Raw genomic sequence first — 17,433 nt, 5'->3', positions numbered from 1 at the left:
GGCCTCTCCCAATGATGTTTCACGCCAAATTTGGATAAAATCCACCTAAGGGTTAAAGAGGAGTATGATTTTAAAGCGAAATTTCAGCAAAGTTCCCCCTTTTGGGCCCCGCCACTCTGGCCCTAGGTGTCAGACCAGCCTCATTTATATTAAATATGATCGCCTTCCCCCAATGATGTTTCAAAGCAAATTTAGTAGTAATCCACCAAAGGGTTAAGGAGGAGTAGTGTTTTGAAATAAAAAGTCTTACGGACAGCGGACGACGACGGACGGAACACGATGGCCATAGGTCATCCCGACCCTTTGGGTCAGATGACCTAAAAAAAACAAGTCTCACTGAATACTTAGATAATATTTTATTGATAAGCCGATAAAGTATAACGTTGTCACTTACATTAATCTATTTATATGTTAGTTATAGGACAGGTATCATAGTTACGGTATACTGCCGTCATTTTGTTTCTAAATATAAAGTTCATAATAATGTGTCCCCGAATTAGAAACAAAAAACTATTCGTTCCATAGATACAAATTTTAATGCTCTCTCATTGACAGACACGATGATATGTCTGATACATAATTTCCAAACTTATATTTTGATCAAGTAAAACAACTTAAAGTTTTTGTTTTGTAACCTTTCGCTTTTGTTTGTACATTGTCATGTGTTTATTGATCATTTAAATGTTATTGTCCTGCTCAAGTACTTAAGAAAACAAACAAAAATTACCTATTTGATAAAAAACGTAACAATAAAATTATATTGCGTAAGTCCAGAGACATATATACAGAGATTGGCAGCTCTCTATTTGCCCTTGTGTTTACATAGTGGCCCCTGACCTTCCCACAATCCTTTGCGGTCGCTCGGTTCAGTCTTCACTAGACGCCATATTGGAGAAAACTTGAAAACCAGACACATAATTATCGATAACTATTTGAAATCATCACCAAGATCCAATTATGTGCTTTAATTTCTATATATGTCTCTAGTAAGTCATAAAAGATTAAACGATACCTCAAGTTAACTTATGTAATTTTTGTTTGGCTCTTTATGAAATTGAGATTCATGTTGTCGAAGGTAGCATAAAGCCATGACAGTCTCCGTTTCACGTGACGGCTAATTCATCTGAAACTTCGACAATAGGTTTTGGAGGAAGGAGAAATCGGTCCACTTTCTCTCTCAAACGTTCATATTTGTTCAACTCAAACGCAACTCTCTTGCGCATGACAAGTTCGTCCTCGGCTATGAATAGTTTGGTATCCGGACTTTCGGACCGACGGACACCAAGGACACTTAGACTGGACATACTCCTTGTCATCCGTGGCAGATTGGCCATACTCTGCGTCCTCTGTAGGGCGGGAAGAACTGCGGAATGTCCACCATTTGGAGGAAGTACATTTTCTGGATTGTCACTTCCAGTTCCGGTGTTATTGTCCTTATCTTTCTGTGTTGGGGAGAACTCGTATGCCGAGTGACGTCGTGTTATAGGCAGTGGAGGTAGTGCTCCTCGGCGTCGCTTCTCCATTTTCCTTTTTAGTAAAACACACGCACCATCGGTATATTGGTCCAAATCGTGTTCTTTCTCGTATATTTCTTTAAACATTTTTGCCAAAGAAACAGTTGGTCGTGTAAATTCTAGTTTCTTATTAATAGCCATGTTATGTCTGAGAGTTTTCACTGTACGTGCAAGTTTTGTAATTCGATGGAGGTCAGGTTCATAATCCTGTACAGAAGTCACATTTGATTGTGTTTTCACATGATCTGTCCTGTATCTGGAGCCAGATTTTGGTTTGGTTTTATCGTCCTTTGCAGACAGTGTTAGAAGAATAGTAGGGATAACCTCTGACATTCTCTTATACTCCCCCAGGAGATAGGCGTTTGGGCCGTCCTCTTCCTGTGGTGACCGCGGGTCAGAGGTTACCGAAAGCCTTGTTGGTTTCCTTGGTGACATTGGAGGACGTGACGTCATTGTATCCTGTCTGGCCAGGACATTGTCAATAGGGATTTGCTTCCTTTTGGAATCTCTAAGTTCATCCCTAACTTTAATCCGTTCCCGGTCTAACTCGATTTCCCGGAGTCTAGAACGCAGGTGTATCCTTGCCAACCGGTCCTCCAAGGATTGGTCTTCCTTGTGGTTGATAAATAACATCTTTTCAAGATGCTTCGGGGGACGCATTTTCTTATGTGCTGGCATTGTTACGCACGACACTTAGCCAGAAAGCAGTCTAATAAAAAAAAAAATCAAAAATGTCTCAGAAATTGTATTCAAATGCAATCTCTACAAGTCGTTATGTGTAAACTCACTTCCGGTTTTCCCCATAAGCACCTGATCCGTTTCCATAGATCCCTCTTTTACACGAGTTCCAAGGAAGGTTACCTATAGAAATTAAAAGAAAAAATGCAAACAGTGAAAAATATAGCTACATGTTTGTCTCCGGATTATAGAAACCAAAATTGTGTTTATCCAAGGTGAAAACTGACTCATGCGTTATGATCGATGAACATCCGACAGAATTAACTTTTTGGGAGCCGAACTTTTCGTGATTACAAAATCGATCAATGACGTCAACACATTTGGTAAATACATAACTGGTAATGCGCAACCAAATAAATACCGGTAGAGAAAAAAAAGAAACACAGGTTCTTGTACAATCCCGTAATGTTGTATTGGGTCATATAGCCCGAGTTTCCTCTGGTCCTGACACCATGCCTGGTGTAGGGCCCCTACACCAGACATGGTGCCAGGACGAGAGGAAACTCGGTCTATGGGTCATACAACAACAGACGAAGGTCATACCACGAAGGTCCATACCGCGAAGGTCACACCTGCATTGCCCTTCTCTTCATGAATTTGATAGTTCGCATGAGATGAATATCCGTGTTAGAAATAATTTAAACACTCTGGAATATCGAAGTTACGGTAGAGATATATAGGGACAAACCGTATTGCTAGTTTCACCACCAAATACCCCCGACGTATGATACAAATGTTAGCGAAGTGAATTGTGTTTATAAATACGGTAAATTATACTAAGACATATATAAACTTCAATATCTGTCCCGTGTCGTCAGGATAAAACCTTAATGTCAGAAAGTCGTCAACTGGGTATTATTATCTTCAGGAGCGATATCTTGTGTAAATACCAACCAGACAGAAAATGGCGGAGCATTTTTTTTTTTAGTGTTCGTCATGTTTAATGCTTGGTTTTGAATGGTGCATTTCTTTTTTTAATATGTGTATTTATAATTTTTTTATTTTTCTGGCGCTAAACCATCCCAGATCTGTCTGGAGTGTTACAAAGAAATAAGAATCAGAGCATGGTGAAGACGATGACACCTCTTTATACTGACAAACTTGTGAAGACGATGACACCTCTTTATACTGACAAACTTGTGAAGACGATGACACCTCTTTATACTGACAAACTTGGGATGTACAGAGTGGGGTGTTTTACGCGAGTTCTAGATTGAACAGTGTCTATTTAACGTTTATCAGTCCAGATTTTCATTTGAAAGAACGTCAATAGTGGATTGATAAATCAAGTGTTTCGAGAGAGTTGACGGACGTGACTATAAGACAGCTCGGCGGACTGTAAAATAAAAAGTGTAGCTGATTTCACACAGTATTTATTTGTTTCTTCAAACTTGATAATTGACCCTGTTATATATTACAATGCATGGTATGTTGAAACGCGAGACAATAAATTGTGTTTGAGTAGTATAAAAATAAATCTCAAGTGTCACGCAATTTGTGAGAAATTTCAAAGATAAGCGTTGATGAATTGTTATTTGTTTTCAACTTCAAATGGTGACTTTCAATCTCGACTCATGACATAAGATTAGATGTTGGAGATTTTTTTTATAAAATAATTGATTTTGGGCGTGTATGTAATACATGATTGTAAGATAAACACAAGTGATCTGTTAGTAAATTACCTAATATTTAAACCTGTCAAATTATACGGCTCTTTTTAAATATTTATAAAATTAATGTGGAGCCGTCTTTCACATATGTAGAAATTTCAAATAAATGTATTATATTTTTATCTCAGCTTTTGTAAAGCTGAATTCAAATCCTATCTCCGTTTTGTTGGGTTGTGTTTATTTTGGCGTGATATCGTCGATTACAAGCCAGGAACGATAACCCTGTAACAGCTAGACATTCCTAACACCAGACAGGGTCCGCCCGCCATACATCTTAAAATTACATTCCCATTAGGACTTACAATTTTTGTAATTTTGTTATTTCATAAATTATAGCTACATGTAAGGTAGTGACCGTTTGTTGATTCTTTTATTGCAAAGTTTACTTAAATACCAACTGGGAGAGAAAACGATTATAGACATCAAGAAAGGAATTAAATATACTAAATTGAATTCTTCAAAAAATAACACAGATATATATTTAACTTAACAGATAAACATGTATATTAAATTAATGAAATATGTATCCTTGAATGCACACAGTTTACCATGTAGTACATACATATGGTTATAAATCGATATAAAAATTCTCTTTTAGCGGACTAGTACCATCTAAGTTGAAATCCGTCATGCATGGAAATACATTTAAGAAGTTTCGCGTGTTTTCTCGTGAATATAAGTTAGGTGATAAACAGAATCTTAAACACGTGTCAGTGTAGTGTGGATTGTATCACGGTTACATTCATACACCTAAGACCATCTAAAAAAAACATCTATCCTGTCCAGACCTTGTGTCCACCCATATCGCTCAGTTCGACATCAGGGCCATTTTCGTTTATCGAAGTCCAAACGGTTTGACCGGTCTGGAACAGAGTTGTTACTTTATCAAACTAAGGCCGGATTTCGTTAGGTTACACTACTTTTACTTAAGTCATGTATGCCTGAAATGTTACCGTTTTAAAATTGATTAACGCTAGTTTTATTTGTTTTATTCCCAGACTAAGATTATACTAGTTCTTTACTTGTCAAAACAACATAAATATGTACTAGTTCTCATGTCTAAACAACATAAATATGTACTAGTTCTCATGTCTAAACAACATAAATATGTACTAGTTCTCATGTCTAAACAACATAAATATGTACTAGTTCTCATGTCTAAACAGCTAAAATAGATACTACTCTCATGTCTAAACAGCTAAAATACTACTCTCATGTCTAAACAGCTCAAATAGATACTACTCTCTGGTCTAAATAGCTAAAACACACACTAGTTCTCATGTCTAAACGGCTAAAATAGATACTACTCTCTGGTCTAAACAGCTCAAATAGATACTACTCTCTGGTCTAAACAGCTTAATCGCATACTTTTTCTTTTGTCTAAACAGTTAAATTGCATACCATTTCTCTTGTCTAAACAGCTAAATTGCATACCAGTTCTCTTGTCTAAACAGCTAAAATAAATACCAGTTCTCTTGTCTAAACAGCTAAAATAAATACTAGTTCTCTTGATTAAACAGCTAAAATAAATACTAGTTCTCTTGATTAAACAGCTAAAATAAATACCAGTTCTCTTGATTAAACAGCTAAAATAAATACTAGTTCTCTTGTCTAAACAGCTAACGCACATACCAGTTCTCTTGTCTAAAAAGCTAAAACATACACTAGTTATCTTGTCTAAACAGCTAAAACACATACCAGTTTTCTTGTCTAAATTGCATGCTATTTCTCTTGTCTAAACAGCTAACACACAAACTTAGCTCTCTTGTCTAAATAGCCAAAACACATACCAGTTATCTTGTCTAAATAGCTAACACACATACCATACTAGTTCTCTTGTCAAAATTGCATGCTATTTCTCTTGTCTAAACTACTAAATTGCATACTAGTTCTCTTGTCTAAATTGCATGCTATTTCTCTTGTTTAAACAGCTAAATTACATGCCAGTTCTCTTATCTAAGTCTAACAGCTAAAACTGGTTTTTAGACAATGATATTGAAAAGCAATGGAATGCGGTAGATCGGTGGAAATATATGACGCTGTTATATCCTGTCTTCGGAAACCGATTACATGTAGTGTATCATCGTCACTGTAACACAGTCCCGACGGTATCATCGTCACTGTAACACAGTCCCGACGGTATCATCGTCACTGTAACAAAGTCTTTACGGTATCATCGTCACTGTAACACAGTCCCGACGGTATCATCGTCACTGTAACACAGTCCCGACGGTATCATCGTCACTGTAACACAGTCCCGACGGTATCATCGTCACTGTAACAAAGTCTTTACGGTATCATCGTCACTGTAACACAGTCCCGACGGTATCATCGTCACTGTAACACAGTCCCGACGGTATCATCGTCACTGTAACACAGTCCCGACGGTATCGTCGTCACTGTAACACAGTCCCGACGATATCGTCGTCACGGTAACACAGTCCCGACGGTATCATCGTCACTGTAACAAAGTCTTTACGGTATCGTCGTCACTGTAACACAGTCCCGACGGTATCATCGTCACTGTAACACAGTCCCGACGGTATCATCGTCACTGTAACAAAGTCTTTACGGTATCATCGTCACTGTAACACAGTCCCGACGGTATCATCGTCACTGTAACACAGTCCCGACGGTATCATCGTCACTGTAACACAGTCCCGACGGTATCATCGTCACTGTAACACAGTCCCGACGGTATCATCGTCACTGTAACACAGTCCCGACGGTATCATCGTCACTGTAACACAGTCCCGACGGTATCATCGTCACTGTAACACAGTCCCGACGGTATCATCGTCACTGTAACACAGTCCCGACGGTATCATCGTCACTGTAACACAGTCCCGACGGTATCATCGTCACTGTAACACAGTCCCGACGGTATCATCGTCACTGTAACACAGTCCCGACGGTATCATCGTCACTGTAACACAGTCCCGACGGTATCGTCGTCACTGTAACACAGTCCCGACGGTATCATCGTCACTGTAACACAGTCCCGACGGTATCATCGTCACTGTAACACAGTCCCGACGGTATCATCGTCACTGTAACACAGTCCCGACGGTATCATCGTCACTGTAACACAGTCCCGACGGTATCATCGTCACTGTAACACAGTTGACGGTATCATCGTCACTGTAACACAGTCCCGACGGTATCATCGTCACTGTAACACAGTCCCGACGGTACAATGATCGATAGACGATATTGTAGTTTTCATATGAGGCATCTGACATACTGATGTTTTCTGTACGTTGTTGATATGATATTCCTGAAATATATATGTGTAGGTCACTTTAGACTCACATTGATCGGAAACATTATATTTTAACCTACATTTAGCACAATTAAATCTTTCAATTGGCCGTTACAGCCGGGTTTCCGGAAAAGGCAAATGAGACGTTATAGCCAAAACAGTTTAGTGAGGTTATCGGATGGTTATTTTCGGTATAGCCAGGTTTTAGCATAACACATACTAAATTCGATGTAGTCCGGTTTTAGCATAACACATAATAAATTCGATGTAGTCCGGTTTTACCATAACACATAATAAATTCGGTTTAGCCAGATTTTCGTAAAACATAAATTCGTAATATCTAGGTTGTCACGGTTAATTAAAAGAGCAGTTGTTCGGTTTTCGAATAACTAATTTGAATTCGTTATAACCAGGTTACTGAATCATACAGGACAGTCAGTATTCTGGGAAATAAGTTGAATATGTCGCCCTACAAAAGTCAACTACAACTGAACAATAAATCAGATGTTAAGACTTCATACATTTCAGGTATAAGTAGACAACCTATCGTCATATTATAGACAAAACCATATGTAATATTACTTATACAACTTACGAAACTGATACACTTTGATAAAAAAATAATAAAAGTACTTCTATGACATCCATCAGACCTATTTAACGAAACCACAATGTTTCATAATTCATTTTTAAACTGTATACTGTCAATACCTTTAAGTCAAACACATAATGTAATCTGAAAAAGAATTGGCCCAGTAAGTTTTTTTTTCTTTTTTTTTTTCAAATAGATGTATTTAAATGATATCGTATAGGTGTTCTGATAACGTCATCAATTCTACATTCCGTTTCTTTCTTTCTTTTTCTTTCTTTTTCTTTCTTTTTTTAACAATACAAATGCAGATTTTAATGGCAATAATAAATATATTCAATTCTAAAAGTAAAAGGACCATGAAATAAATCAAATATATTTCAAATTACTAATTCATGTTCATTAGTTAAAGCATTGATACATTTGATGAAATATTAAAGTACAGAAGTATGCAAACTAAACTAAAAAATTAAAATGTCACTGTTTTTCAATGCAATAAAATATACCTGAAATTTCTCCTCTCGTTTGGTATGATATGTGTCTAGGTTCTCCCGGTATTAACTGTCCAGTGTAAATACTGGTGTCCGAATGCCAGCCCGACTGTGTGTTTACACGAGTATATACTGATAGGGTCTGTACAGTCGGGGCCCGATATCGCACTATCGTTTCTTTACACAGCCAGCTATGTATTTAACACAATCTAACTTTGAAATTCACTTTGAAATGTGAGAAATTTAACTTCTATTGAATATACTGAACGATGTTGTTTTTAATTTGGAGAGCAAATATTTTAAATCACAACCACTAAATGGACAGATTTGTTGACATGTTTTCGTTTGTAAAGCCAATTTTTACCTGTGATTGCCAAAATACACAGGTAGCTCAGTGCATACCTGTACAGTCATTCGTCTGCAGATAGACATGGAGTGTATGATTTTCAATAAATCCCCCAAAAGAAAACTTTATTTTAGCGACACACCGTCCCATTCAGTCATCAAAAAAATCCAATGATAGTTAACGTCAGAAGAGAGTCAAATTTCTGTCATATTTATGAAACGAGTTAAGAGTGAATTTTTAGTTGTTGAAGCAGCTATTGGGCAAAAAAATTGTGATGATTTTCATAAATCTTATTCTATATATACTAAATATAACATTATGTTTTTAGAATAAAAAAAAATTGCTGGAAAACTTTGTAAAATCAAATTTTCGCGAGGTTGACGTCATGCAGTTTCACTGTATGACGTCACGATATTGAAATAAATCACATGTTTATAAAATGCTTTATTTAGTGAGAATCATGAGATTGATAATAGACTAATCTAGGTAAATATACTATGGGTACGCCTGTTTTGGACAGGGCCACGCCTTAGTTATCGGGCTCGATCGCTAACATTAACCACAGAAATCATCCAAGACTTAGATTGATGTAAATCAGTGATTCAGGGATTCAGTTAGTTCATTATACATATAGATTAACTTGACTGGTCAATTATCACAATATATTTATGATTTTAACATTCATCAGCGTTGTATTAAAACATGTCATCATCATCATCATCATCATCAGCAGCAGCAGCAACAGCATTATCACACCAATTTGTATCTAAAAACATCTGTCTGGTTAAATTGATTATGGCAGTAAAACCTTGATATTAATTTGTCCTGTTACTTAACCTATATGGTGTCTGAAATAATCTGGACCATTCCTAGTTAAACTTAAAACAGTTTAACTTACCACTGACTCTATGATACGCCCGTCCGTTATCGCTCCCGGAGTACGTATGTGCATTATATGCACAGACGCACACTTTAAATGATTCAAATCATTTGTAAATAACTAGAGTGAAAAATTCCAACACGACATGATGAAATCCAAGTCAGTCGTGCCAATATATTCCGGAAACAGAGGTGTACCCCCTCACAGCTGGTGTAACAATAGTGTTGTTGTACATCCTACCTCCATCAAATGTTGTTGTTTAGTTGTGATTGTTACCGATCGCCACGTCACAGCCTTACGTGTAGGTTTTGTAGAAGGCACCCGACCATGGAGTTCGATCGCTGGGTTCGGTGTACTACACTTATTAATCATGTTTAACCAGCTTCATCCATATTTAAAAAGGAAAACTTTAGTTTTAGTATGTTTTACACGACAAGTCTGGGTATCATCTGACCCTCCAGACCAGTAAACCTCTCTTACTTCATCAGCATTCCGTAACTTCAGGAAATCGCTAAACTTTACATTTCTCATAGAAAACATTATCGGATTTAAAGATAATGAACTTTCTTTAAATTCTGAAATGCTTTCATGGGAGAAAAAATATCAAGGAACATTGAAGAAACTGGGGTATAGATTGCGGGTGTACTGGTGGTAATAGGGAATGATAGATCAGATGGTAGTAAGTCTTAAAATAAATAGGAAATCAATAAATAATAAATATTTGTCCAATTATTTAAAAAAAAATACAGATCCAATTATACACAGAATGATCAGCAATTGACAAGAGTTGCCATTTTACTCGAGAATGATGGCATATCTGAGATGTACACGAACGGATAAATGTATTAAATATATTGTATTAGGGCCCGGGGGGTTCGTTGCTAATGTTATGATATATGAGATTGGTCGCACACATATGTATCCCTACATATGTACGACCCATCTCATATATCATATCGTTTGTAACGAACCCCTGTGATTAGGGTATGTTATTGGTAAGGTACTAGTACTCAAATCATGTAGATTCTTAACTAAAACACGAATCACGTGATGAACTCTTTAAACTAATTAAATAATGTGTAAGGTAGCATATATACCCTTAACTCTGACACACACCACACGTATTGTGTGTAACAAAACATCAATCGTTTAAAAAGAACATTATAAAATATACTCAAATAAAATTTAATCTAATTTACACTATAAACTCGAGCTAAATTGGTCATAGTGTCAGTTTTTGTAATGGAGTTTAAATGCGTGTAAACGTTGTCCTAAATTCAGGATATACAGCATATACCCTAACATCGTTACTTCTTTGTACATTTATACCGTGAATTATGCTTTAATATTATTCGCCAACAATTAAGAACAACGTTTCCAAATGACGTTGATGAAATGGGACCGATTTCATTAATAGACAAAGATACTTCAAATACAGCAGTGTTGATGTTATATGTCCGATCGATATCGATCGATTGACTCGTGCCATAGCACATGCGTGACTGAGCCTATTAAAAATCGTCGCTTCATCATCGAGTTTACAAAAGTGATGAGATCAATGAATTAACGGTTATTTCCGGTTGGGAGTACCTGACTTTGTTACATATAAACATATATCACTCGATTAGAGTATCACATTTCTACTGATATATATACTGTTAGTACTTCATAACATATTACAGAGTTAAAACATACGTCTGAATTATTAATGGTATTCGTTAAGTAATACTTTTTTTCACAGACAAAACATACAGTAAAATCAATATGTTTTCGTGAACGCTAATTGGAAATCAATTACATACTCTGAATTAGTGATCTACGTCAGGAGAAAACCGACCTGGAGCTACTGTTAGGGATATCAACTCTGTTAAACACTGCTTACCTGGTGTAGTATACAATCAACATTGTTTACGAAAACGATTACATACACAGTGCATTTTGTTTGACAAGCTTATTTTTATTAAAATTGCAGTGCATCTTCAGCCATTGTGTTGTCGATTTCCCGCAGCATGTTCAAAACAAGATGCACGTTTTCTATCTGCTGTTCAAAATTTTATGTAGACATACCTTAAGTACTTCATACCTATAATTACCGAGGATAAATAAGTCTGATCACAGGCGCCTGTGGTCTGATAATGTTTCTATTACCTTGCTTTAATTTATTTTACAAAAATGGTACAATGCCTCATCAGCTGATTTGTTAGCTATATATCCCCATTACCGATACTCTCCGTTTGATGTCAAGGTTTTCATGTTTACGATAGTTTGTTTGTTGATTTGCCCAGGACAAACATTACTGTCGTTGTTTTTTTCACACGAAGCACTCTTCAGAATGACGTTGTGGAGATTGGTTGATGCCTACAAAGCTTAATGTTTTGATTCTAAACAGACCCCAGTAAACTGAAGGAGATGTAAATTGACATGCCATAGTGTAGTATAACAACTATCGTCTGTACTTCCAGGAAATGTTATCCTATTGTATGTCTGACTACGTCTGTATAGGGGTGTGATTAATTCCGGTACTAAGAACTTCTTCATCATATTATTGCATTTTAAATTACATACGTTATGTGCTTTGTTATGTTACCACCTGAAATTTTGACAGGTTTCGGATGTATCTTAGAAATTGGAGCGTTATCTTCCCTGAAATCTATTTTTGGGGTTCTAAACGAAGACTTATGGTATACTCCCTATAGAAGCTTTTAGAATTTAGAATAAATATACCTAACAGGTGTGACAGGGTGGTTACTTATCATCCATCAGAATATCGTCCCATACATTGTCTGATTCCGAAATCTGCGATCAAGATTCCTTGATATATGGACAATGGCATATATAATATCTGTCCATCGTCATTTTGAAGCTGAAAACGCTAGAGATATGAACATACATGGTGCATTTACTGCAGGCTATCCTTTTATATCTTCAGCCCTCGACATCGTAACATTCTGTTCAACATGTATATATCGTTCTCCATCACATCTATAACTTTTCTAGGTCTGCCATCAAGGTTTAGTCTTAGCCGATCTCGATGATTGACAGAAAAAAATGACAATACTAAAGCCAGCGTCATATTAAAAGTTTTAAAGAAAAAAAAACAGTCAATTTTAAATGTTATAAATTAAAACATGATAAAATGAAATATGTCGAACACATAATTATATCAAGTCGATGGATTAAACGGTCAATGATTGTGACTAGTGAAATGGATACTTTATCACTGACCGAACACGATCGACTCCCTTATCAAGACATACTCAGCGCAGAGGGGGTTATCAAACTAGCCGATAACTTCCCAAATGTGCCAAAGTTTTCACTTGCGGTACTAAAGATGTCAGAAGGAGTCCTCCCGGGGGGTATACTGGTGTATATTAATTACCAGACTCCATACAGGTGTAAATTAATGGCGTCTAATCCAGAGAGAAAACTTTGGTCCGGGATGATGTTGTCCCGATATGTATTTGGCACAGTAATATACATTGACCACTATACATGTATCGATCTTGGAATATGATTATGCGTCCGGCGGTTTCTTATTACATTTTTTGTTTTTATTTATTTATTTATTTTTATTTTACAGCTGTCCCGATAACTTACGGAGCCCCCGAAGGAACATGGTAATATATTTACCAATCTGTGCGCACGTTTTTGTAATCTGTCATGTGCGTACGGATTGTCAATCTGTGCGCACGTTTTCGTAATCTGTGCGCGCGATCTAGTAATCTGTGCGCACGTTTTCGTAATCTGTGCGCTCGTTTTAGTAATCTGTGCACACGTTTTCCGAAAGCGTGCGCACAGATTACTAAAACGAGCGCACATATTACTAAAACGTGCGCACAGATTGACAATCCGTCCTACAAAAACTGTTACAATACGACCTAATGACAAGCCCTGGTTTAATTCTGACCTTCGACGTGAAATAAGGAAAAGAGACAGACTTTTAGATTTTTAAAAAATCTAATCGCTCTATAAGAAACTTGACGAATTTTCGGAGAAAACGTAATCACGTTAATAATCTGAAAAAGCACATAAAAGAACAGTTCTATGCAGACATAAATGGTATTTTAGACCGTTTTTCTGATTCGAATCCTTGAATTTTTTGGAAAGTTGTCCGCAGATTAATAAAATCTACTGAAACTGTTAATACTATACCACCCCTTGTAAATAATAATGGAGATCTTGTAATGACAGATGTAGGATAAAGCTAATATACTAAATGATTACTTTGTTTCCATTTCTACTATTGACGATACAAACATCGACGAGCCAGGGGTCGAACTTAGGACGGACGCTACTATATCAGAGATACAATTTGAACTCAATGACATAATCGACATACTTAAATCTTTATCTATATACAAAGCTGTAGGTCATGATGGGATTAGTCACAGTATGTTAAAAAATACTGCAGTATCTGTAGCTTATCCTTTATCATTCATTTTTAGATACTCGTTGGATACTGGTGTATTTCCAGAACATTGGAAATCAGCAATAGTTATGCCATTATTTAAGAATGGGGATACACATGTTTCTTCAAATTATAGATCTATATCATTACTCAGTACTATTGGTAAAGTTTTTGAACTCTTAGTTGTGAAATTTTTTAATAATTATTTACTTGAAAACTCACTTATATATAAATATCAGTCAGGTTTCCAACCTGGTCACTCTACCGTTCACCAAATGATAGAAATTTATCATACTGCTTGTGAAAATTTTGAAAAAAAGCAACCAACGTGTCTAGTTTTTTGTGATATCTCCAAAGCGTTCGATCGTGTGTGGCACAAGGGACTAAATGTAAAATTAACTAATTATGGAATAAACGGAAAACTTTTAAAATGGTTAAATAATTATATCAGAAGCCGGAAACAACAAGTTTTCGTAGGAATTAGTAAATCTTCCGTCAGAACTACTAATGCTGGCGTTCCGCAAGGGTCAGTATTGGGTCCTCTTCTTTTTATCCTATATATAAATGACATATCAGATAACCTTGAAAGTCTTTCCAAATTATTTGCTGGTGATACCTCCTTATTATGTTCTGGTCGATCGCTCTTAGAAATTGAAACGAAAATAAATAATGACTTAGTTAAAATTCAAAATTGGGCAGAAACATGGCTGGCGAAATTCAACCCTCTGAAAACGGAAGCTTTACTTATTTCAAACAATGAGCACGAACATGTTGTAGATATAAGCTTTAATAATGTGGATGTAGAATTTGTTGATAACCATAAATACCTAGGAGTTACTTTAGATGCAAATTGCAGATGGTCCACTCATATTGACAACATTTGTAAAAAGGTATCAAAACAGGTAAGTATCCTCCGAAAGCTCAAATATCTTTTAAACAGACAAACTTTAATTAAAATTTACAAGTCTTATATTCTGCCATTATTTGAATACTGTTGCGAGGTTTGGGACGGGTGTTCTCTCGGTGATGCAGACAAATTAGAAAAACTTAGCTTAGAAATAGCAAGAATAATTACTGGATTACCATCTTTTGCTAGCAGACTTTCGTTATATTCTGAAAGTGGTTTAGAACCAATTGCTACTCGTCGTACTAGGAGAAAACTGCAACTTTTCTATAAAGTCACAAATCACCTAACACCAAGCTATTTATCCACTCTACTGCCTCCTTTAGTATCTGAAAACTCTCACTATAACCTCCGAGACGCCAATAACTACTCTTTACCAAATTTCCGACTTCATTTGACCAATATTTCGTTTTTCCCGGCTACTATTCGACTTTGGAACCAATTAGATTTAGAAACTAGGCAAAGTAACTCATACTTAGTTTTTAAAAAGTCTATCACTAATATATCAAAAGTACCTTATTATTACTCTGTTGGAAATAGAAAATCTAATATATTGCATGCAAGATTAAGAAATAGTTGTAGTACTTTAAATAATGACCTTTTCCGATCTCATCTGATTGATTATAGTCACTGTCAATGTGGTCATCCTATTGAGGATACATATCATTTCTTCTTCGTCTGTGATAATTATGTTGAACAGAGAATCGAATTGTAACGGAATCTGAACAATTTCATACCGCTAGATCTGCAGCTATTACTGTATGGAAGCAGTGATTTATCCATAGAGGATAATGTTACAATATGCAAAAACACCCAGAAAAATATTCTTGATTCGTATAGATTTTAATTCCCCTTATCTCTCTATATATATCTTTGTAAATTTATGTGTGCTTATCACATCTATTACGATGCCGATGGCAAAAGAGAATCGAATTTCCAGGAGGCATAGGAAGCGAACGGAGAGAGCTAACCATGCCACAGGATGTGATGAACTTTAGAAACAGCAGAGTGTTTTGAAAAGTGAATAGTGTGAACTTCTGCTATCGGCATCGGAATAGTTTACTTGAATTGTTTATTCATTTGATAATCTATAGTCATAATGATTTTTTTTTAATTATATCTTCATTTATATTCATTTAACTCTCTCTCTCTCTCTCTCTCTCTCTCTCTCTCTCTCTCTCTCTCTCTCTCTCTCTCTCTCTCTCTCTCTCTCTCAAATATGTAAATATATGTCATCTTGTAAAAATAAATGTATTATATGTATGTAAAATTATATAGGGAAAGGGCTTAATATAAGTTTGATAACTTGTGCCCAATTCCCATGTATATATTAAGATACAATAAAATATGTTTAAATAAAAAAAAACGTGCGCACAGATTGGTAAATATATTACCATGTCCCATCTGGGGCTCCGTATACATAAAATTAACAAAAACTTTATCGTTAAACATTTGAACATTTTTTTTTTTACATAACCACCCTGTTAGCCAGTCATCCGTACAATATTTTACATGTGCTGACGTCACTAGTGTAATTTACCCTGGGGCGTTTTTGATTGACTGTGCCAGTCATAAATCGATTGTGACGTCATAATACAGACAGTGACGTGAAATGGTGAAACCTGTCTCGAAGGCTCACATAAATATATAACTTCTAAGACTCATATCATAACTTCAATTTTAAATAAAAACTCGTTTAGGATCCTATATCTATCACATAACCAACCTGTTCTACCACGCCATACGGTCATGTCGTGAGGCACGTGTGGAATAGCGCGGTTGTGACGTCACAATAAATAAATTTCGTTAAATTCAGTTTTTAATTATATTCTCGTAAATTCACGTTATGTGATCAACATAATCTTACACTCGTGGCTATGTAATATCGACTTTATTAGTTTCGTTCAATAATTGTATATGCCACGAACCTTCATACCTCTCGTTTACTGCAGTATATTATACAGCCATTCATATAAGATTCTTGATTTCAAACAGCTCACTAACTGTTTGTTGTTGTTTTTTCTGATCTCTGTAATATGGCTGATCATAATAGACACAAAATTATTATTCTATCATATGGATTTAGTAACCTGTTCGTCCTGTTCGTGGCAATTTGTTGGCTTTTGAGATAAGATTATTTCATTTATCTTACAGGCAACATATTTGGGTCACAATTTATTATTGGAAAGTGTCATACAAATTTTTTTTTAAATCTTATTCTCTCCGAAAAAACGTCATGTCGATTCTTCGTGAAATGATGGGAGCTTTTACGTTGATTTCACAGTCATATTTCCGTTCAGTTTGGAACTACGTGCTTTTTATTGAACGGTATTTCGATATCAATGAATTAAAAGGATTTTGTTCTTCCTACATTTTGGTTAATCAGTTTGGCTATAACTTGATTGTAAGCTAAGCGTGTGTCTGCGCCATGCATTCCACAATGCAAGATTACAAGTTTGCACGAGTTATGTCCCTTCAACATGATACGTCCTGCTGTAGCATAGCGATACATATTTTGTAAATATTGGTTGTCAAGTCACTTGTACATATTTTTTTAAAGTTTAATTATTTTTTTTTGAGTTTTGATAAACATATTGTAACTTTTTGATACCATTAATCCCATCACGCTCT

The 17,433-nt window shown here is 35.9% G+C and overlaps 1 protein-coding gene across 2 annotated transcripts; it reads right to left on the bottom strand.

Annotated features, from left to right (window-relative positions):
• Window positions 1-337: 337 nt before the first annotated feature.
• On the bottom strand, window positions 338-9,616 carry LOC117327681. 2 transcript variants are annotated; one of them, XM_033884781.1, is made up of 2 exons: window positions 9,509-9,616; window positions 338-2,375 (listed from the first exon to the last, which is right to left on the bottom strand). In XM_033884781.1, exon 2 carries the CDS (start codon window positions 2,190-2,192, stop codon window positions 1,104-1,106), a length of 1,089 nt encoding a protein of 362 aa, XP_033740672.1. In that variant the 5' UTR covers window positions 2,193-2,375; window positions 9,509-9,616; the 3' UTR covers window positions 338-1,103. The 2 variants fall into 2 exon arrangements, with proteins under 2 accessions (XP_033740672.1, XP_033740673.1); XM_033884782.1 differs by lacking the exon at window positions 9,509-9,616 and adding an exon at window positions 8,280-8,501.
• Between the last annotated feature and the right edge of the window lie 7,817 nt (window positions 9,617-17,433).

This window comes from Pecten maximus, chromosome 5 (genome assembly GCF_902652985.1).
Source record: "Pecten maximus chromosome 5, xPecMax1.1, whole genome shotgun sequence".
Classification (NCBI taxonomy): domain Eukaryota; kingdom Metazoa; phylum Mollusca; class Bivalvia; order Pectinida; family Pectinidae; genus Pecten; species Pecten maximus.
Note: the sequence above shows the minus strand (reverse complement) of the source record. Positions and strands in the feature narration are given on the sequence as shown.

Coding starts and splice junctions, on each gene's coding strand:
- LOC117327681 (XM_033884781.1), bottom strand. CDS start 2,192: ATGCCAGCACATAAGAAAATGCGTCCCCCGAAGCATCTTGAAAAGATG.